This window comes from Xiphias gladius, chromosome 9 (assembly GCF_016859285.1).
Source record: "Xiphias gladius isolate SHS-SW01 ecotype Sanya breed wild chromosome 9, ASM1685928v1, whole genome shotgun sequence".
Lineage (NCBI taxonomy): Eukaryota > Metazoa > Chordata > Actinopteri > Istiophoriformes > Xiphiidae > Xiphias > Xiphias gladius.
The window spans coordinates 12,089,151-12,111,953 of NC_053408.1; the positions used below are offsets into that span (position 1 = coordinate 12,089,151).

General features: G+C 42.1%; 2 protein-coding genes across 4 annotated transcripts; one reads left to right on the forward strand and one right to left on the reverse strand.

Annotated features, from left to right (window-relative positions):
• Window positions 1-338: 338 nt before the first annotated feature.
• Window positions 339-10,727, reverse strand: LOC120794327 (G protein-activated inward rectifier potassium channel 1-like). Its single transcript, XM_040135302.1, has 3 exons — window positions 10,059-10,727; window positions 1,402-1,618; window positions 339-1,012 (listed from the first exon to the last, which is right to left on the reverse strand). Exons 1-3 carry the CDS (start codon window positions 10,725-10,727, stop codon window positions 339-341), a joined length of 1,560 nt encoding a protein of 519 aa, XP_039991236.1.
• A 3,725-nt stretch (window positions 10,728-14,452) lies between these two features.
• znf281b (zinc finger protein 281b) lies at window positions 14,453-22,542 on the forward strand. Of its 3 annotated transcripts, none has more exons than XM_040136091.1 (7): window positions 14,453-14,643; window positions 16,794-17,318; window positions 17,498-17,611; window positions 17,819-17,942; window positions 18,963-19,055; window positions 19,170-19,288; window positions 19,649-22,542. In XM_040136091.1, the coding sequence occupies exons 2-7, from the start codon at window positions 16,866-16,868 to the stop codon at window positions 21,275-21,277; spliced, it is 2,532 nt and encodes an 843-aa protein (XP_039992025.1). In that variant the 5' UTR covers window positions 14,453-14,643; window positions 16,794-16,865; the 3' UTR covers window positions 21,278-22,542. The 3 variants fall into 3 exon arrangements, with proteins under 3 accessions (XP_039992025.1, XP_039992027.1, XP_039992026.1); XM_040136093.1 differs by having other exon boundaries at window positions 18,972-19,055; XM_040136092.1 differs by lacking the exon at window positions 14,453-14,643 and adding an exon at window positions 14,853-14,978.
• The last annotated feature ends 261 nt before the right edge of the window (window positions 22,543-22,803 follow it).

Consider the following 22,803-nt stretch of genomic DNA (forward strand, 5'->3'; position numbering starts at 1 on the left):
AAAAGTTGTTGCTTGAGATGATTAGAAAGCAACTCAATGAGCAGAAGTGAAAGAAACAAGCACAAGGGCACAAGCATTAAAAGCCAGTGGGGGGCACAAATGGTGATCTATCAAAAATGACTCACAGTATGAGCGGATGGATGGCTTGTTGGTGTTGTCCTTCTATTTGTGGCAATGGACAACTTAGTAGAGAGCCTGTAAGTAAATGTAAAATATTGGACAAAATCTGCAGAAAAAATAAAACTTATATCACAGTAGTCTTTATTTATATACAATGCCCATCAAGCCTGATTTAATTTTCAAAATGTCTTTTTAGTCTTAAAGGTTGTCTGCTGTTGTCAGCGGTCTGCATTCATTCTGCGCAATTTGGGGGGCAGGTTGTCCTCCGGTCGACTCCCTACCAAGGGGATCTGGATTGGTGTTGGGGTCAGAGAAGCGATGGTGCTAATGGCTGCTGGTAGTCTGTGTTTCTCCAGCTCTCCCTCTTCGGCATCTCCATCCAAGGACAACAGCTGGACCTGCTCCTCTAGCTGTCCTTGCCTCGCAGCCGGGATGGAGCTGGACCTCAGCCTCTGAATACTAAGCGGCAGGTCTCCTGTGCTGGAGGCTTTCCCACCTGGCAAGGCAGGCCCTGTCTTCAGCCCCCTCCAGAGGTGCTCCTCCTTGGTGGAGCTCATGCGCTGGAGTTTTCTGGGCAGCCTAGAGGCTTGGTCCTCTACATGGTCTGCAAAGTCAGCTGACAGGAGCCTTTCCCTTCGGCCTCCACGGCCACTGTTACCCAGCAGAGGAGAAGAGGGGGTGGGTGCAACAGGCAGAGGGTTGGGTGATGTCAGCGAAGACTCCTCCTCCTGCTCTTTGACACTGTAGGGAGGTGTAGGGACCTCAAAGGTGTTATGGAACTGAGAGTAGTCAACTCTGAAGAAGCCCTCTTCCAGTGACATGACAGGGAGGAAACGATGACCCCACAAGACTTCATCCTCAGTGTAAGATGTCCTTGCCTGGCATGTCATACCTACAATGGAGTGAAGAGACATTAGTGTAGAGGAATATTCCAAATACAAATGAGAAAAAGACAAAAAGGAGACACTAAGTAGAAAACTTCAGCAAGTGGGCTATTAAATAAAAATGGACAGACAGCCAGGCAGTGAGCAGAAATGAAAAGTGCTGAATCCTTTTCAGGGAAGAGACAGACAGAAATATGAAAGAAAAAAAAACTGACAGAGAGGAGCTTGTGCTGATGAATATTAAAAGACCATGAAATTAAACATTCTGTTAAATATTTTATTTTATGACTGAAAAATGCTCTATGCCACAGGCTAAATGATGATCAAACAACTGATTAGGGAAAGGGAAGCTTATTCAAAGTTATCACATGTAAAAAAAAAAAGAATTTGCTCTAACCAGTGGTTTCCACAATGCCTTCTAGGATCACAACAATCTCAAACTGCTCGTTCATGAGAGAGCGCTGCGACAGATCGAAGAATGGGCTCTTGATGTTGATTTCGTGGCAGATGGTTAGAGGCGACACCAAGAAGAGCTGGTCCGCCCCAGTCCCAAAACCCACGTCCAGTTCACACTGGTCCAGGGGCAGGAACTCACCCTCTGGGGTCTGCCGGGACTGGAAACACAATCAGGACATATTATATTTACATTTTTATTTACTAGCAATAATTCTTCAACTTTCTCCTCTACAGTGGGGTCAGACCACAGAGTTATGGAAATAAATGATAACAATAATATTTTGAATCTGTTAGCAACTGAATACCTAATTGTGTAATCAAACCACTGCCAAATGCTTTATGTTGAATTTAAATACCATTTAATTTATAGCACTAAAATATTTTAGTTTTAATTCCCCTCTTGAATTTTCTCTTTGAATTTTCCAGTAGATATCTTCAAGGTGTGGGGTTTAAAAACTTGAGATATAAAATGTAAATGTTCATCTTCCCTAAAGAAAAAAAAATCAAGTTGCTCTAATAGGACTGGTTAAATTTAGACATCAAACCAAGTGAGATATTTCAATGCAATTTAAATGAAGTGGTATTCAAATTTCTACATTAAGTATTCAGTAGAGGTTAAATTTCACAGTTAGGTAATCAGTTCCTTATGAGAATTAGATGATTACAGCTATTATTTGCTTTCATACAAGGTCAACTATTGCAATGGACAAGTTATTAATTTGACTTAATTGGTGAAAGCCCAGAGAATTTAAAACGGAGGCTTAACTCACTCTACTTTAACTGTACCTGCCTGCCTTTTTAACCTCACTAACCGCAGGCACAATCATTATTGCCCTTTTGTTTATGGAGAACTCTGTTTAGCCGTATAAAGCACAACACAGGAAGTGACCAAAGTCGGTGGTCCTGATGGATAGCAGGGATGAATAATAACAACAAGGGGATGAATGGAAGCCCTCCAGAAATTCAAGGCATTGCTTTGTTGTCTTGCAGAAAATGTAAAAACCTTTATCCACATGGATACAGGGTTTCTATGACCCAGAGGATGGCTTGCAGTCTAGCAGGCCCACTTCACCAGCCAGGACAGATTTTTATGTTATCTCTGTTGGTTAATTTGCACTACTTAGATGAACATTTTTCATCCAATACCACTTACATATACTGTATACATGTGTGTGCATGTATTTTTTTGCAGGTGTAGCCCTGATGAGAATGTAACTGAAGCAGTGTTAAGGGTCCCATGAAATAGCTTTGAGAGGGTAATTTTGTTTCTGTGATTTGACACTGTTCCATGCGAAACAGTGTGTTGGGGTGGGATTTAAAGTGAGGAGGGAGTTGATTTTAGGCCTGAAAAGCAGGCAGGACAAAGCCTGTAAACAGGAAGTGTTAATAGCTATTCGGGACTTCTTCCATGATCCCCACTTAACGAGGAAGGGAATGAAGAAGAAGGAAATGTTTTTATCTCAACAAGTCCTACGTTTCGTATTGATCAGACTGATGCTCTTGTAAAATGATGTCAGCCATCACCCACCTGTGACACAGCTGCTTCAGTGGGGGTCTGCTTGACACACCTGCTTGTTTTGTAAAATGGGAAGGGGGTGGTTTAATCATCCCAAAAATCTATGATGACATTTTATTAAGTGGAAAATTGTCTCTGAGAGCAGGACGAGTAAACAATATTGTTGTTGGGTTTTTTTTGGTGGAGAAATTGGTAGATTTTGATTTGAAAAAATACACAAAAACAAATATTTGGACATATTCTTGGCACATTGTGATAGATAGTGGAACAATACACCCAGGGGAAAAACAAAACTTCACTGGACCTTGATGTTGTTCTCTGTGCACTGACGGGTAGACATGCTGGGTAAAGTTGAGAATAAAGGTGTGAAAATCAGTAGTCTCCTACATCTCCGTCAGACAACACGAACATTGGTAACCTTTATATATAAGATACTCTGGTGTAATCATTTACTCTGTACAAACCTCCTCATTGCCAGGACATTAGAGTACTTGAAAATTCGCTGTAGGAGCCTGGCCTCAAAGACAAGTATCATTAGGTTATGGAGAATACATTAGTGCTCGCTCTTGAGAAATCAAACTCAATCAAATAAAATAGCTGTTAAATTAAAACATGGAATTAGGGAGGATGCTAAACGAAGTGGAAAAGAGGAAAACTTAGAGCTTATAAAACCTCTTGTGCTGTCAAATGCAAGCCTGTAACTCCAGCTGATATGCCAAGAATGAATGAATTACAAAGGAACGGGTGTTTTTTTCACTCAGAGGGCCAAAGATAAAAACCTTGCTGAAACCCATATGAATTCCAATATCAATACCAGTGAATATAAAGCAAAAGAAAAGAAAAGAAAAGAAAAGAAAAGAAAAGAAAAGAAAAGAAAAGAAAAGAAAAGAAAATCCTCTTTCCAAGTTGATAACATTTATTACCTAAACCAAGTTATATTCCTCTATGGCTCAATTCAAATAGTTCTCCCTGTCACCTCATGTTAACTTGTATGCAGAGTAATCTCCCTGGCCCTTTGAATGAGGAGCCACTTGGTCCACAGATGGCAAACAGACTGCCATTTGTATTCACAGTGATGTTGAGGACAGAAGGATGTGACATTTCACAGGAAGACGTCTTTGCCCACAGATCTCTGGCTCGCCTTGGTGAGGGAAAGTGTCACCCATCATGCTGTATCAGTGATGGGTGCTCCTGAAATATGCAGATGGGGAGCCTATGTCGCACGTCTACTGAAGTTAAACCAGGATTTAAAAAAAGAAAAAAGAAAAAAAATTGCAATGTTTTAAATAATAGAACAATCTTTAAAAGTGTGAACGCCTGAAAAGTAAGAAAGTTTGTAAAAAGCCACACCACCTGCCTGTCCTTGCAGCCTGCAGGGTAATCTTGTAATGAGTAAAATACCATAACTTCTTTTTGTTGTCATTAATATGCCTTACATTTATATGTGAAATATCTGTATTATGAATAGATTTTCTAATCGATGCTCTTTCCGGTAGTTCAAGTTTCTCAATGCACCCCAGTGTGGTAGTTACTACTTATATATTGATTAATCAGCTTCTTCCTCCCATCCTGCAGCATCTCTTGGACATAAGGTCTCAAAACAGGCAAAATTCAGGATTTCATAACCTTTAAATACCAGTGTGAGATTTATTGATTTTTCCAGGTTGCTGTTGATCACTGCCTCGGGAAAAGCTTCCTCCTCGTCCTATAAGTGGCAGCAGCACATCCAATCATTTTTAAAAGCCTGTCATATCTATACATTTATTTATTTATTTCACCCAATCATTTGAAAATGTAAACTGTCGTTGAGTTGATGCAGGAAGTCAGGAAGTCAAAGTCAGTGAGATTGGAAACCAATTTCCTGGGAAGGCATATTTAAGCGGTTTTAGTTATAAAAGTGAAGCCCCTTTTTTTTTTTTTTTTTTTTTTACAGATACTGTTCATGGCTCCACTGACAAGCACCATAGTGCTGCAACAAGATTACACCTCTGCCAAGGAAGAAGAAACCTGATTGACACTGACTGGTTTTAACAAGGTGAAAACCTTGTGAGTTCTCTTTTTGCCGCTAAACACTCAGTACCACAAGGGGGAAATTAATGGCCTTTGGAAGAGGACTGGATATAGAGAGAGTGCGTAATTTACCAAGCCACCTGAGATTCAGGTTGAGTGAAAGCAGGCCCTTTCCCTGGTGACTCACTTCATCCTCAGTTGAAAGTGTGTCTGTGTGTGTGTGTGTGTGTTTATTTGTGTGCAGGCGTGTATGTGAGACGCAAAGAAACACAAACAGTGACAGCGCGAGAGCGAAAATTATACATGTGTGTATGTGCGCGCACATTTGTTCTTGTGTGTTTGTGTGTCTTTAATTCAGCTGTGTATTTGTGTGCATATGTCCATGTGTGTCCAGCTGGAGCCTTAAGCTGGACATGGAACATAATGCTCACGAAGACGTCACATCTGAGCTGCCTTACCCAATCTTTCGACAGCACCATTAAAGCTAATTCATCTGTCTCTCTTTTTGTCTCTTCTCCTCCTTGTTGTCCTCTTTCTGCTTCTCCCTCAGAGTTAGATGGTGGGAGATGTGGTGAGCCACGCTGACATGTCTGCGTGCCTGTCTAGCTAAACCACTGCATCCATGCCTGTCTACATGCAACTACTAGCCCCTACCACTCATCTCCCGCTGTGGAGCAACCTACTGCGACGGGCTTCTGTTGACATTGATGAGCACCGCCCAGCTGTCACTCTCTCCTTCTGTCTCTCGGTCTTTTTATTCGGTCCTGTTTGCCACATTGCTGCTGTTTCTCTCTTGTCTGAGTGCTTTTTTTCTTGTTAGAATGAGGGTATTTTCTTCATTCACTGCTAGCAAACCAGATGCAAACATGTTTCTCAAATTAATGTTGCCTGTGCTGCAGGTGCACCACTTTATTCTATTGGTTTCTTAATGAAAGCTGTATTAATATTAATGAGGATTCAAGGTTATATTTTTAAGTTAATATGCCTATTATGGATATAGAGAAATGCACAGTACTGCCAAGGGATAATGTTTCAAAAAACTGAATTCAAGTCAAAAACTGAAGTGTAGGCACTTGCAACTTTGTGACCCTTGACACAAAATTTGGGTCTAACTACACAAAAAGTAATATCTAATGAAATATGACTCACACTCAGAGGACTGGGTACTCCCTGTTCTTTCAACTGTGGCTACATCTACATCAGTTTTGACGATAAGTGCCTTTTTTTTTTCTAAAAAAACACCTCCCAGCAGGTATCAATTTCTACAAAGTTCTTGCATTCCAGAAAGGTTTATCGACAGGTGTGTGGGATCATAAACTGTCATCACAGCTATGTCAGGCGCCGATGGTTTTCAGAGGAAAAAGTCTCATCTATTCTTCCCATTGACGATCACGACAATTGTGTTAGAAATATATGGTTCTTAAAAAAAAAAAAAAAATTGAAGGTACAAGCCTGGGTGCACAAACATTTCAGGGTATTACTTTAAAACTCCAAACCCTGTATAACAAAAAACAATAAAAATTCTGCTTAAACTTCTGATATGTGTTCTGCAATCGGTGGAGGAAAGCAAAAGATGATACTGTTGAGAAAACTGCCGCTGAGATTCGTGCGTCTGACTGGCCTTTTTCGCTATAGTAATGGTGGCCAAGGCTCATGTGAACTGTAGTATTTAGATCTGTCCACCGCGCCAAACTGATGGACAAAAGGCGATTTCACAGAAAGGAAGTAGAAATAATTAAAACTGGTGAAAATAACATAAACCTGTATAGTTGTTACACCATTCATGAGAATGTTTCCATAATAAGTAACACTGAGGATATTGTTTAAAGAAAAATTCAAAAATGGGAATACAGACTGGGGAAAAGCACTTCCAGGAACCAGTGGCAGCTCCCCCTTCACTTTACTCTATTCTCAGACCTTCAACTGGTAAAATTCATATAGACAAAAAGCCCTGGTATATGTAAGCAAAGGATGGAAAAAACCAACCAATCACAAAGTCCCAGCAGCTCGACCGACTGTAAATGGTTGCTGGAAGGTGATAAATTGAGTACAAGTGGATGACAATCTACTGGGTTTTTTTGGGGGGTCATATAAAATACTTCATAAAACAATCTTTTGGGAAACATGAGGATAATAAGGTTGACACTAATGATCATAGCGAATGGAAGCATACTGCCAATGGTCTTCTATGTAGAATTGTAAAAGTATACTCCTATTAAATACATGCCATCTATTTTAAGCAAACAAACCCAGCCAGGCTACTGCTTTAAAAGATGTGCAAAAGTTATAGCTGCATTCCTGCACAGTAATTCCATCAAGACCCTGACCAATTTTAATTTTTGGCAAAATCCAGAGTATCCAGGCCCCATAAGTATTTACAGCCCATGTCCATCCCTGAATAACACCGACAATTGATAGCAGGTGCCATGCCACAGTGCGTTTACACAGCTCCATCATTAGGATTTACTGCCGCATGCCTCATTTCTCCAGTCAGCTTTGTGGGCATCCCATCTGACAGTGACCTTGGGCTGTGTTTTAACTGAGCACAAGCCACGGCTGTGTTTCTACAGTGCAGCTATAGTACTACGGGTTGCTGTAGAGTCAATTTACTCTACAGCAACCCCCACTGTACGCTGTACGGTCGCACACCACCACGGCATAGTTTTATGGGCTCTTAAAACATCATCTTAATATGTGCCACAGAGGTATCCAGCATGCTGTAGCTTTTTTAACATCACATTTAATCGAGAATCCAAAAGACCAAATATGACAAATCGCCACATCTGTTTCAAGACGTTATCCTGCAACAAACATCAGAAACTGCACTGGATAAAAATGGACTCAGAAAGCATGTTTTGATTGTTTACTGTTTGTCCTCTGGGCATGATTGAATGCACTGAATGTGATGCTCAAAGTCCTGGATGTCTGACCTTCCACCAACGCATGAATAGCTGCGGCTTTTAAAAGACAATTTAATGATAATTTAAAAGATCATCATTTACTGGCAGAAATCCCAGATCAGGCTCATCGCCTGAATCTAATCAACTGATCTCTGAAAGAAAGCCAGAGACTGTTTAAGTGAAAAATAAGAAAAACAGATGGGTGAAAGCACGTCAAACAAAAAATGTTGCTACTGCATTTAGGATTACAGTAATTATGTTACATTCAGGCTGGTTCATTTACTTAAAAAAGGCCTAAGAAGTGGAGGCAAGATTGAGTTACGTACAGTGTAGCCAAAGTACTGGTTCTCCACAATGTACTGTACCATTCAAGTGAATGGGAAAATGCTCTCACACTTTTGGACTCCACTGCATATAATCTGCAACAGTACTGCAGAGGTTGTTCCCGGGTGTCCTGCTTTGAGTGTTATGAATCAGAACCAATTAGTTGCAAATCTCAGCTCAAATTAGTTGTGCAAATTAGTTGATATGGGATCAAATACAGAACATAATTTCAACTATCTCAAAATTTCCTCTCTACTAATTAATCTGAAGTGGCCCCATGCGGCATAAAAAAAGAGGCAATTCTATTAAGGCATCATCTGTAATATTGGTGCACTCACAAATTTGACCCAGGTCAAATATGACAGCATGCCCCACGGATGGATGTCCTACTGCTTTTATTTATTTATCTTTTTTTTTTTTTTTTAATTAATGTAATGAAAGTAGCAGAAGTTACGGACAACTCTAACAGAATATCAAACTGAATGAGGCTCTTCCCCTCTATGGAGGGAGAAAATTTGGTGATATTGCATTTGTGTCTTGCATTTGACGCACCATATTTTACTTTGCCTCTGTGGGCTATTAATTAAAAAGCATATGATGAAATGAAATAGAAATCATCACAGAGAGAGCCGAAACAAGAGTGAGAGTAAGTTCTTTAATCAGGACTTTTAATGTGTGAAACTGAGTGACTTTTATTTCTTAAATGGGTAAATTTCCTGTCTTTTTTTTATCCTAATCAAAAGGAAAATGACAGAGAGTGGACAGGAAACGATACTTTAAATGATTTTATATGCCCGGGTAAAATCAGCAGTGTGCAGCACAAAGCATTAAACATGGCCATATTAATGCACTAATGGTGATACTAGCATACTGGGAGCTTTCTGGTGAGTCTCCCTTGAGGTTCAAAAAGTAAACTGCCACTTGAGATCATCATGCCACTCCGCAGAGACGACAAAAGCACGACTGACTCTCCCTGTCACAACAGAGCATCGCTGTCCTTCGGATATGATCCCGATGTTTTGGACGTAAAGGGGATGTCTGCTACAGAGAGCAAACGCGAGACTTGTACATAAAACACACAACAGGAGTCTTTTCAACACACAAAGGAGCATGCACTTTAAGCAAAGGTATATCACTGCCTCGTGGAGCTCTGGGTGCTTCAGATTAGTGACTTTTTTTGTCTTTGGGCAAGAGTGGCATTGGGAAATACCCCATTGTGGCCCACTAAGTATGGGAATTGGTTCAATAGATCTTTTAGCCAGTAAACGCAGTCCCCCGCCTACTGTCCCCCGGGGGCCCATTCGTCTCGTCTGCGGACATGTGAAGCGGACGATAAACTCAGATATACAGCCCACTGGCGGCCATTCTGCTGACTGAGGGGGGGGGGAGTTTGGGATGACCCTGACTGTACCAGGCTACACACTCAGCAGTTCACAGATGAAGAGGCAAGAGAGCGGAAAGTAGCGGGGGACTGTGCTCACGACGAATCCGACAATGAAGTAGTTGCTGCAGGGGGTAAATGTAAATGGCCACTCATTTAAAAACGTCTCATGTTGGAGCCTCGTGTTAAAATCATAGCCTCTCTACAAATCATAGGGACCCTCGGGGAATACAGTCAATTCTGGGGGATGAATAGAAATGCAATGCATGACTTGGAAAGCACTCAAAAAACATAATGAGCAATTTCAGAGCAAATGAAGTGACTGTCAGTTAGTCGCAGCCTCGGTTAATGGCATTTCAAGAGTTGAGATGGAGCAAGAGGCAGGTGCTCACTGCGCCAAATTGTGCCTATTTGTTGAGTGATTTTTGGAGATACTGCGCTCCCCCGCTGCATAACCTGTAGCCTACCTTGATGAGCTTGCACCTAATCTGCGCGGACACCATATGGCTGTTGCGCAGGTTTCCCACTCGGAACATGAGACACAACTTCCCGTCCCGCTGCGAGATGACCGCGTCCTGGCTGAACATCAGCGTCTCCGCGCGCTTCTTGGGCTGCGACATCTTGATGAACATGCAGCCGATGAGGAAGGCGTCCACGATGGACCCCAGCAGCGACTGGAAGAGGAAGAGGATGATACCCTCGGGGCACTTCTCCGTGATGTAGCGGTAGCCGTAGCCGATGGTCGCCTCTGTCTCGATGAAAAACAGGAACGCGGAGGGAAAGTTGTACACGTTGGCGACGCACGGGGTGTAGGACGAGTCGTGGCCGCCGTGGCTCAGGTCGCCGCGGATGTAGGCGATCACCCACCACATTGAAGCCATGACAAGCCACGCGACCGTGTAGGTGAGGATGAAGATGAGCAGGTTCCAGCGCCACTTGAGGTCCACCAGCGTGGTGAAGAGATCGGAGATGTACCGACTGGTCTCCCCGCCAAGGTTACCGTGCTGGACATTGCAGCGGCCGTTCTTCTCCACGAACCGCTGTCTCTTTCTCTTCACCGGGGCGGAAAAAGTCATGCCCCGGTTGGTGTTTACCACCTGGTAGTCCTCCCCAAATTTCCGCCGTATGGCTGACATCGTATCAATTCCCTACTTGTGACAAGCAATCAATACTTGTGCAGAATCAGGCTCTTTAGGCAAGTTCGGTGCCCCCCTGCCCGAAACCATGCAGTAACATTCAGCGGGCGACTCGCATCCTGTGAGATGGAGACGCGCTCCTCTCCTGTAAATTAATCGTAAGTGAGCAGAGATTCTGCGCAACACATGATTCAGAGTCGTTCCTTTACGCAAAAAAAATAGACTCTCCTGCGGGCGCCAACTTTATTTCCTCAGGTCTCATCCATGCATGGAAAAAAAAAAAAAGCACAGTCAAAATAACATTTTTAAACAACAGCTCTATTCAGAATAGCTGGATTCAAGAGGTCTGTCCTTGGTGGATCAGCTGAGTTGTTGCTATTCAATATCCCCTTTGAATGTGAATAGCGGGCCACAGTGCGCACCTCTGCCTGAGGGAACACGGTCTGGTAGGAGTGACTTCAAATTAAAGACTGTAGAGGAACTGCAGCCCGGGTGGCAAATTTCTCTGTCACGAAGGGGTGGGGGTGCTGATGTGGGCTTACAGAGAGGGAATCTCTTTTTTCTTTTTGTTACCCAATCAGGTAAAAGCATCGGAGCGAGCAAACAGTGTAACAGTGGAGTCAACCGTAAACAACCCTTCAGTATTTCACTTTATTACTTTCACATTACTTTGAAATGTGTTTCCCGGTGCCCAATTATCTCTGTTTTGAGGAACACGCGCCACTACAAAATTGTTTTTTCTCAGCGCTTGTGGTGATGGGCGGCCACTTGGCTCCCCCTAGTGTTACCGAGGCGGAAGTAAAGTTTGAGCGGTGCGGAGCGATAAGTGTAGATGAACGGCAGCGTGCACTGGGGAACACTCCATTTAAAGTTATTGTCTCGGCCAGATGGCGAAGAAGTGTCTCAGATAAAACATATGTTTATTGGAATATTATAGGGGTTGTTCAGGGAATGTAATTGGTCACCATAGCCTATAAGCATTCTTACATTTTTACATAAGCATTTTTCTTTACAGCATTATTTAAATTAATATGGCTATTTGTTGTCAAAGCTATTTACACAGTTGGAATGTGAAATCTTTGCTGTGATCCACTGTGGCTCTAATGAGGGCAGTGATGTGATCCGCACTATATCTGTACAATGTATTTTTTCAGTAGACCAGATGTGAGAGTGTATGGTACCTCTGTAAAAGCAGGTAATGGCATTTATCCACAAAGGAATATCAAGTTGAGTGCATTGAAAATTTTGCAAAAAAAAAACAAAACGTGATTTTCCTTTCTGGTATGCATCATCACTGTCAATGTTATCATCTTACACTCGTAAAACAGCTTGTTAACCTCAGCGTTATAATAAAGTGACAACCAGCACAGTGCGTTGATCGGTATTAGGTTTGAGGGCTGCTTTTGGTATAAACCAAATTTAAAAAAACATGGTAAAATGCTTTTACTATTTGCAGCTTTTTTACTTGGACATAATGATAATGATGATTTTCATATGAATAGATGACATTGAAATGACCTGTGGCCACAAAGGGACAATTCAAGAGGCATGACATCACTTAAGTTTGCAAAATCTCTTATAAATGATCTCCTCCCCATTCTTGCTCTTTGACACCCACAAGGCTCTCAGTGATCATTTATCGGATGCAACTCGATTGTCAAACATCACTTCAGGTTTTCACTTAGTTATTCCATGTTCATGAAGAGTATGTTAACTCATGAATGTGGATATAGGAGGAAAAAAATACAGACTACCTTTCAGTATAATTTAATCACAAGCAAAACCACGATGACAGCAAAAACTGAACATTGTAAACCTCACAAAAATAAGATTTGTTGCAGAGGTACTATATTTGATTGCATTAGATAGTACATGTGTACTTAATGAACTGGTAACTAATGTAAAATAATGAAGAGTAAAGCAGAAAATGGCTGTTCAGCTACACACGTTTTTAACCTTTTTACAGTTAAAAGTACATCAGATTAAATTGGTTGTTCATTTTCATCAGAAATACTACGCTTCACCTAACACACGTACAAAACAAGTCTGAATCCCATAACATTATTCAGACAACTGGAGAGTGAGCTGATGAGACCAACTCAAATGAAAAGCACCAAAAATAAAAGCTACTAACATTAGAATTTGTCACATAGAACTGTTAAATGAGCACTTTATTGTTTTAAGCTCACCGAGGAAAAATTTTAACCCACTTGGCAGGAAATCGGGACTCGCAGTCATTAAACTGATACCTGGCAATTAAGCTGAAGAGGAAAACCATGTTTATGTATTCGGGGAATGATTAAAGATGTGTTGGTTTGCACTATGTCCATTTTTGCGGTTGACTCTTGAGTCTGTGCCCAGGAAATGATGTTAAACGTGCTCTGAACTGCAGTAAGAACCCAAATACTGTCTTATCTACTTCTAATACTTGCTGATATTGAATATCAAATGAAAAATGCATCAATGGGAAAAGAAAAGCTTTCAAGAGTCATTATCCAAGCAATCGAATAACCAGTTATACTCAACCACAAATGTAGTGCCTCAACATTTCAAAGGAAAGGACACTCTTATTACTTGAATCCATCACACGCCAACAGAATCTTTTCAATTATGTCTAAAGAATAACACAACAAAGGGCCATGTCCACAGAGTCACCACTTACCACTGCAATAAAAATTCTGAACTGGTCTTAAAACATTTAGATTTAGGGTCACTAACTACATGCATGGATTTTGTCATGGCCAGATTAACATATTATACTTACATATTGACCCCCCCGCTCATCATCACAACAACACAGGGCCACATGGGTCACAATGCAAAACTCAACTTTGTTGATTTTGTACTTTATTGGCGCAAGTTCCCTGATGAAATCAGTGATGAATCTAAAATCTAAAATCAATTCACAGTGAAGCTTTTGGAGCCCTCGTGGTCTGGGGCTCCAGGGCAGGTCCAGTGCTGTTTTTATGTGTAGGGATGCACCCATTTGATACACCAGATGAGTATTGGTAACAATACTGACTTTATTAAGCTCATCAGGCAACTGCCCGATGTGACCGATCCACATTACATACTTTTTCTGGCAAGTTACTTTGTCAAACCACTGCTACAGTCAGTGTGCTTACGCAGTTTTCATTTAAATAATGTAGGACCTGCCTTAGTTGATATTGCACATTAGTTACGCAAATTTCCTAACAAATTTACAGTTAATTAAATTACAAAAATCCAAGTGTATTTTTTTTGGACTTCAAAAAAATACAGCAGTTGGGCAGTTGAACTGACTGGTAATTAAGCCTTGACAAAATGTGGTATTTCCTTCATTCAGGTTGCTGACTCAAATTCTAGCCACGCAGTCCATGGCCTCATGTGGCTTGACCTGATAAAAAAAATGATCTCAGTGATATAGACAGATTTTGAATTTGGTGGAAAAAAGAGAGTTGAGGCATTCCTAATTATGTGCATGTGAAACAAATCCGTGCAAGCCTCATTTGGATTGCATTAGGCAATAAGGTGAGGGGCCACTTGGCAATACACATGAACAATACATCATGCAATCCAGTTTGAAAATGCACCCTGAACAACTGTGTGGTCAGTTTTCTAAGTACCTGACTGACACAGTCACAACACTTTAGCACACAACGTCAAATTTGTGGCAGGGCTATTGTACAGCATAAATGCTCATGCTAATGCGTCCACCTCCTTTAAGTCATCCCTGCCCAGTGAGACTCTCTCAAACCTCGGTAGCTTTCGCCTGTCTCCTCTCACGACCCGTCCGCTACACCCATAATTCCCCGCGCCAGGACAAGATGGAAGAAAGCAGCGACCGCCGGAGAACAATGTTTTGGCAATAAAACCCCAAAGCGGCGAATACGGAGACAATACAGGCACGTTTGGAACCAACTGCGGTCATGTGTAGGTGAGTGGGAAACAAAATTGACTTTTTATTCGTGGCGAGCGCTCGGCCTTTGTCGAAATTTAGGCGACGGAGACGCCTGGCTCGGCGCAAACGGCAGATGCAGTGAGAGCCAGCATCATTGTTTCTGTTGCATGGGCCGTAATGCGGGTTTTCGGTCGGGGCTGCTAGCAGCTAACTAGCTAACTAACTAGCTAGCTAGCTAGGTCGCTCGTGGCAGCTTGATTGTTATAAACACAGCCGCCTCAAAGCATACAGTTTTATTTAGCTAAGCCATTGGATCTGGAGTCGACATGTACAGTAAGCGCCGAGGAAGGTTTCGCTAGCTCGGTGTGCTGGTAAGCAATATATGGTTGTAATTACAGCTAAAGTTAGCTATCAATAAATAAAGCGCCAGCGTTGCTCGCAGCCAGACAGATTTGATTTCACGAGCGTCATCAAAGCTTGGGAACCGGAGAATGAGCAATTCATGTCGCTGACTTCAAAGCAAACTGGCTATTCAATTTCACCATATCGAATGTTGTTATACTTTTCTCTGACTATTTCATGCTATTTGGTTTCAGGGTACTTCCACCTCATATAATTGCCGTTTAAATAGTCCCAATGTGTGTTAATAGCATCAAATCGTGGATCCTGTTGTAGCGTTAGCTAGCTTGATAGCAACACCAGGTAGCAGGCTAAACCTAACGTTACATTGGTTATAACGGAATAAATTAGAAACGTATTGACTACAAATACGGCGTATTTCAGATCACATAACTTTGAATGCTGATCCGACATTATTTGAATGAGGGATTATGGTTTGTTGGATGTCTCAGACGATTGTTTTGATTGAGGACCTTGAGATAACGTTGATTGTGTCTCATTGTGGCTAGCCGGCTAGCTAACTATGCTAACTATTATGCATCACAAAAGCTCATCCGCTTTCTGTTGAATTCAGTGTCGCGCAGCCAAATGGTCGGCTGGTCTAGACTTAACAATAAATTCTCACTCCAGTCACTTTTCTTCGCTCGCTTCGATACACGTCCCGCGTAGTCACCCGACTGCGCCCACCTAAAATTACTGAAATGTATCGCTGGATTTAACCTTAATATCGTTTGTTTTAGGCAAGTGTAGTGAACCGATTAATTTGCCAATATTGGAACCAATGCCCCCAGCTTTTGCACTCGTGTTGCGTTATTATCCAAAGATGGCAAGTGGTGTTGTCCGGCATGAATAAAAGTGTTAAAACAATTGGGATGTTTGTCTAAAAGCTATTAAACCACAGCACAGATTTTATATTGGCTACAATCCAAGTCACATGTGGTGCTAAATGTCGCAAGTAGAACAATACAATACGTGGATTAACTATTACAGAGGCAGTCTTTTTCTTTATATAGAACAAAATTTACTAAAATATTTCAAAGCTGAAACTTTCATTTGATGGAGTGCGGCGATTCCCAGTTTTTACTCCAAAGTCACTTAATTAAATCCTGATAGAACATAAGTCATTGATATCATTCATCCTTAATTTATGTTTTTCTGGAGCTTTTTAACCAGATCTTTTATTTTACCAACGCCTAGGCACACATTAACCACATTAATATTTCTTCTATTCAAACTGTATTTGAATCAACCTTATATTTGATGGCTGTTATAGATTAATCTAAATATTTTAACTTTCATGCTCAGATGGCTCACATCTTATCGCGTCTATGATAAATAAATCACCTTAAATTAGTATTTAATCGTTTTACTGTTAAATGTTTTAATATGCTCTGCCATATATCAGCAAAACTTGTACAAAATGAAATATTTATTTTGATTTAGAGATTTCTCCTGACTTTTTTTTTTTCTCTACAGTTTAAATTGTGCAAAAATATTCATTATGGTTTCCAGTAACTGTGCCCGGTGCTTCTGTTAGTAAAGCCTAATAAATCCAATACAGTAATTAATGTTTGACTGAGGGGAAATTCAGAGAACATTATAGCTCACACAGTACAAACTGTGAAGGATATGTAGCAGTGACTAAATTTACTGAACTGCTAATACTTATAAGAGATGAGATATTATAATTAAGACATGTGACAGTTACTTTGGATTGTATACTTATTCATGTCTGTAATCATCAATACTTCACATGGATTTTTTTTTTCATCTGCCCTCTCTTTCAGGATATTCTCCTTCTGCATTCCTCTTTAGATTTATTGCCCTCCTTCTCCCCTGCACAAAGCAAAAGCACCACCATGAGTATTATCCAAGACAAATTAGGCAATGAGTTTTTGCGCAACGGTGGCATGGACCCCAATTTTGCACCAGGTATGCTGATGTTCAGCCACCTGCCACCTGTCACCAGCTTTACACGGCTGGCCTCCCAGTCCGTTATGGGCGAGCTTCCCCAGGAGATGATCTTGAAGAAAGAACGTGACTCACCCCCAGAACACCAGGGCGCCAGTGCTGCGAACACAGGGGGCTTCCTCCACAGCATGGGCATTAAACAGGAGCGGCTAAGTGAGCTGGATTACCGTATGCCACTCTATGGCGGTGGTGGAGGAGTAGGGGTGAACTGTGCTGGAGGGGGCGCGGGGAAGAGTGGCACCGACATGCCGGACATGTCTTTCGGCAACCACCACCAAAATCACCAGAACATGCTACTGCATGACCTCAGCCTCAGCAATGTTCGTTCCCTTGGAGAACCGGTGAGAAGGCGTGGTGGTTCTTATATTGTTTCAAGTGATACATTGTGTAGTTATTAGTAGTAATAGTAACATTATACAGGCTTTTATTTATAGACTGTTGTTTACTCTTACAGTAGTGATTTCTGCCTCTGTCTGCCATCTATAGATTGTGGTATACACACTCTGTTATTTGTCCTTAGATGCCTGGAAGACCAGGTAAAGAGCCAAAAGAGTCCGCAGGTAGAAGAGGGCGGAGGAACAATGGGGATGGGCAGGGAGGAAAAGCCCGAAGGAAACGCAACGACGCTGCAAAGGTTAATCTCTACTCTGTTTTCCTCTTCTCCTTCCCTACAACAGAAAAATATGTGTTGTTTGGCTGAAAAATATCTGCACATGACAAGAGTTGCCTTACACCTTCAGTATTTTCAGCCTTTAAATGATTTTGAACTATGCTAACGAGCTGAGGGAACGTCAACAAAATTTTACCTTTACCCCTTGTACTCATGATTTTCTCCCTGTAGGCCATGATGTTGGATGCAGATGGAGCCTGCCTGTCCCCCAACTCAAAACCACATATCTGTGAGCACTGTAATGCTGCCTTCCGCAGCTCCTACCACTTGCGCAGACACGTGCTCATACACACAGGTGAGAGACTTTCACTGCTTGTTAGAGCTTTATTTTTCCTTAGGATGTCAACAGTTAAAATATAATGCTTACTTTGCTGATCAGAGGTTTTATGGTGAAATAAATCAACTGATGTAAGATGCACACATGACATTTTTAGTCAGAAGCAGAGCAGATACCATTATAGAAGGAAGTGTCTGCCTCTTTCTTTTAAATATATATAATAGAGTTGTGTCAGACTGCAGCTGACAAATTTTGATGAAACATCCAGCCCCAGATCCATTTGGAGAGAATCTGAAGGTGCAAGTGGGCATAAGGCTATGTTTCCAAAATTTACCAAGGTAATGTAAAATAAGAACTGCAATTAATGAACATAACACTCTCAGAACAAAATCAATTTCGGGCAACAAATAAGCTGCACTCTTCAGAATCCTCCACTCTTAACTGATCTCTCCTTCACCACGAGTGCTTGGGACTTTATTTAAAACCAGACAGTCACTAAAGCCATGGGTGACTCGATGATTACTCATGTATTTCTGGATTTCTTAGTCATTCTCTTTGCTGGGAATTCCTCACGTGGTTTCTAGAACCTGAACTCATAAATTATTTAAAAGAAAATGCAATTTTTTTTTTTTTTTTTAACAGCCTCACTTTATTTAGATAATTTTGCTTGTTTTGTCCTTATTTCTTCCAAGTGTAACTTTATGTGACGAAAGGTCTCTGTAGTCTAGATTATTGGTATATTACAATTTAGACATGGAAAATAAGTTGTTCTTGTATAAAACATTTTTATGTAATGGGGCCAAGTGCTTTTTTACATCCATAATGGAGTACAAAGGTTCTTCAACATATTTACTGACATATTCTTAGTGGGTATACTCTTTAGCATGACAGTCTGATTGAGTTTATCTTGATGTTTATTCATGCACCAGATGTTGGACAAAATGCCACAGGTTCCTTGTCATTGTGACCATATGGTGAAAATAGTTATGTGACAGGCTGGGTGTATATTAATGTGGTGAGCGGATGGTTGTACTCTTGATTGCACAGGTGAGAGGCCTTTCCGGTGCAGTCAGTGTAACATGAGCTTCATTCAGAAGTACCTGCTTCAGCGGCATGAGAAGATCCACAGTGGTGAGTTTCTGTACTTGAATATAAAGTCTACTGGAGTGTTTTGGAATGAATGCCTTCGTTTTCAACGGCTTTACTGGAGTGACCCACGAAAAATGTCACTGCTATCTTTTGCAGGAGAGAAGCCTTTTAGCTGTGACCAGTGTAACATGCGCTTTATCCAGAAGTACCACATGGAGCGGCACAAAAGGACACACAGTGGCGAGAAGCCATATCGCTGTGATACCTGCCAACAAGTAAGCAACATCTAGTTTGTTTACTAAGTAGCTTGCTTCTGTTTTGCCTTTATTTTAAAAATATTTTTCCTGTTGGCTTTGGATGCTTTTTAAATGATCATTTAAACACTTCTAAATTTTGTCTTTCTCTACCTCCCATCTGTCTCAGTGGGATTAGTTGTGTCAGAAGATGTCAGGGAATGTAATGTTCTCCTGAAATGCCAAGGTCATATAAACTAGCTACTTGCCTCTGCAGTACATTTCCTTTTATTAATGATTGGGAAAAAAACTTACATTTTAAAACTACTTCTGTCCATCCTGTGGAAAGTGAACTCATATTTCTTTCTTTTCCTCCTCTTTCATCCCTCTGCCTACTTTCAGTTTTTCTCAAGAACAGATCGGTTACTGAAGCACAAACGGACTTGTGGAGAAGCCATAAAGAAGGGCCTGGACCCAAGCATGCTGGAGCTCAGCGAAGCGGAGCTAGGCCAGGGCAGCTATTCACTCACTCAGGGAAACTCTACCACCTCCGGACGCAAGAGGGCCAAGTCCAAAAACGGTGAAGGTGGTGAGCGCAAGAGGAAGAAGAATGCATCAGCATCAGTGGCAGCAGCCTCATCCTCTGGGGGGATGGCCCGTGACCTGGGCATGCAGGACTTCAGCATGGAGCACCCCTCAGGCTCTGGCCCTGCCATGCAGGGTCGTACTCCCAAATTGGTCTTTAAAAAAGCCGGTCGAAAGGGCCTTGACAAGGGCCTCCTCTCTCTGGAAGACAGTGCTGACGGACAAAAATTGTTGGGTCAGAAGCCTGGCTCCATGGTTCATGTGGAGGGATCTGGCCTTGACAATATGGGTCTACTCCAGGGAGCCGGGGGTCCCAAGCAGGGGCCCACCACCAGCAGCAACTACGATGATGCAATGCAGTTTGTGAAAAAGCGGCGCTACCTCCACGCAGTTAACAGTGACTATGGAGCCAGCTCACTGCACATGGCAACCCAGGGCAGTAGTGTAATCCAGGGCTCCCTGGGGCCCGAGCCCACGCTGGCCATGCTGGACTCGTCGCCCTTGGAACTCAAGCACGACAAGTCGGGCATTCCAGATGAGGTACTGCAGAGCCTGCTAGACCATTATAGCCATAAGCCAGAGGGGACACACCACCATGACGTGACTTTCGACCTGTCAGACCACCCACACCACGTTGATCTCCAACCAGCAGCTCCTGTCACCCCTGAGTTGGAGGATGACTCACCCAACGGTGGTGATAAAACAGCAGTGATGAGCGAGTACTCCAAATTCCTCTTGCAGGCCCTGGAGCGCACTAGCCATAGTGGACCCTTCCCTAGCCTTGGCCCAACCGGGCCTTTCCCTCTACTGTCCAGCAGCTCCAGTCCCACAGGGCCCCTCTTCTCTGACAAACACGTGTACACCACATCCCCACTGGATTGTGGCTACCCGCCTGCTGTCTCCTCCCCACTGCCCATCGCTGCCCCTTCGTCAACCTCCTCCTCGTCCTCCTCCAAGTCCCACTATGGCATGCTCGTTGGCTCCCCCTCCCAGGCAGGCTACCACCTCAGCTTGGAATCTACCAGCCACCAGCAGCTGACTCCGTCTCAGGAGCTGACCGAGCAGTTGGAGAAGCAGCACTCCCCCAGCGCCTTCAACCTACCTCCCCAGGACCTGACTGCCCCGGCAGAGGGTTCCAAGGGGCAGCAGCCCAAGGCTGGAGGGAGCACTGCACCCACCAACGGCTCCAGCTACCCAGACCTGTCCCCACTGAACCCCCCTAAAGAAACCACGTATCAGATTGAGAACTTCGCCCAGGCTTTTGGCTCCCAGTTCAAGTCAGGCCGGCGGACCCCTCTGAGCTATGGCAGTGATCCTGGGGCAGAGGTCGACCACCGAATACGGACTCCAGTGTCAGAATTCTCAGGGTATACCAGTTTGTTAGCTGACGTCAGTGAGCCAGTGAGTACAGGATCAAAAACCCCAACAAGCCAAAGTTTCAGATAAGGGTCAAATAAGGTGAATCCAGTAGGGGGCCGTTCTGTTACTGTCCATACGGTCCCTATACCCATCCTAATTTTGTTCTTGTAGCAAAGTTTTGTTTTTTAAACACTGCCATTAAATGTTAATACAAAAATGACCAGGGAGGGTCTTCAATGGCCTCAAATGCAATTTTTTAAATATTCTCATTTTATTATGTATTTAGTCGCTTAATTTTTGTTTAAGAGTAGTGATTTTGATATGAACGTACCGTAGATTTAAATGTAATTTAAAACATTTAGAGGGTAGCTATAAACTTGCTTGATTTTTTTTTTCTTTTTTTTTCTTTTCTTCTTCTTCTTCTTCTTCTTCTTTCCTGAACCCTTGTGTTTTACCAATCATACCATTCATTGTAAAGTAATAATGAATAATGTTGATAAGTTCAATAATAATAACATTTGTGGCAGGGAAAGGCCCAGAATTCAAATGGCAAAAAAAGTATATATTGTCTGTTACAAGAAACTTTTTAACTCAGGAAAATAGGCAAAATTGTGTAATAAGACTTTGTATAATGAGATGCAATTAGCACAGTTTTTACAGGTGTACTTTGAGCCTACAAAGCTTTGATTTTGTTTGTGTTTTGTTTTGTTTTTTTTTTGTTTTTTTTGTTGTTTTTTTTTGTTTTTTTTAAATTAACTCGTCAGAAAAACAAATTACAATACACGATCATGTTTGGTTTCTACTGCGTGTAGCTTTGTCGAGATTATGGTACTGTTGTGTCAATGTGAAGACATCCACATTTCTCTTGAGAGCCACATGTGTACACGGGGTAGTACAAATTGTAGTGGAGTTTAGCTCATGGTGCGCACACAGCATGTTCTGAAGTGAAGAGGGTGTTTGAATATAACTGACCGCTGTTTATTGGCACACACAGTCAGTTGATTAAGTCTGTCTAACCATGCACTCCTCTTGCTGTGCCCACCAGTGGCCAGTAGAAAAACAGTTTAAACAAAATCCTGCCCATCGCAGTCATGGCCGTTTTCAGAATGCAATGAACACCAGTCCGTGATCTTTTATCGTGCCGTTGCTGAAGTGATTTCTTTTTTTCAAACAAGTCACCACTTTTCTGCTCCACTCCTTGCTGTTCCTTTTTGTGTCAATGGAATCAAACAAGCACTTTTTTTAAACAAATCATCATTGGAACAGGACAACAACCCATTCAATTTGCATATGTGATACGTGAGTATTATGCTAATGATTATTAATATTATTTTAAGAGGAGAAAACTGTGAACAGGGGTTGGGAGGGAGGGATGGATGATGGGTGGGTGGGTGGGTGACTGGGAGGGAGGAAGGGAAGGGCTGGATTATTGTTTAATGCGGTTTGATAGGGGTTGACTAGGCATGACCATGGGCATTTAAATGTATTTTATGTTGCTTTTTCTCAAGGGTAGAAGAGAGAGGGGGTGGGCTGGGGGGGTTCTTACGGTTTGTCGGGTGATGTTGTAAAAAGATGATTTGCCATAATTTTGTTATACAAGATTTTGAGAGTAC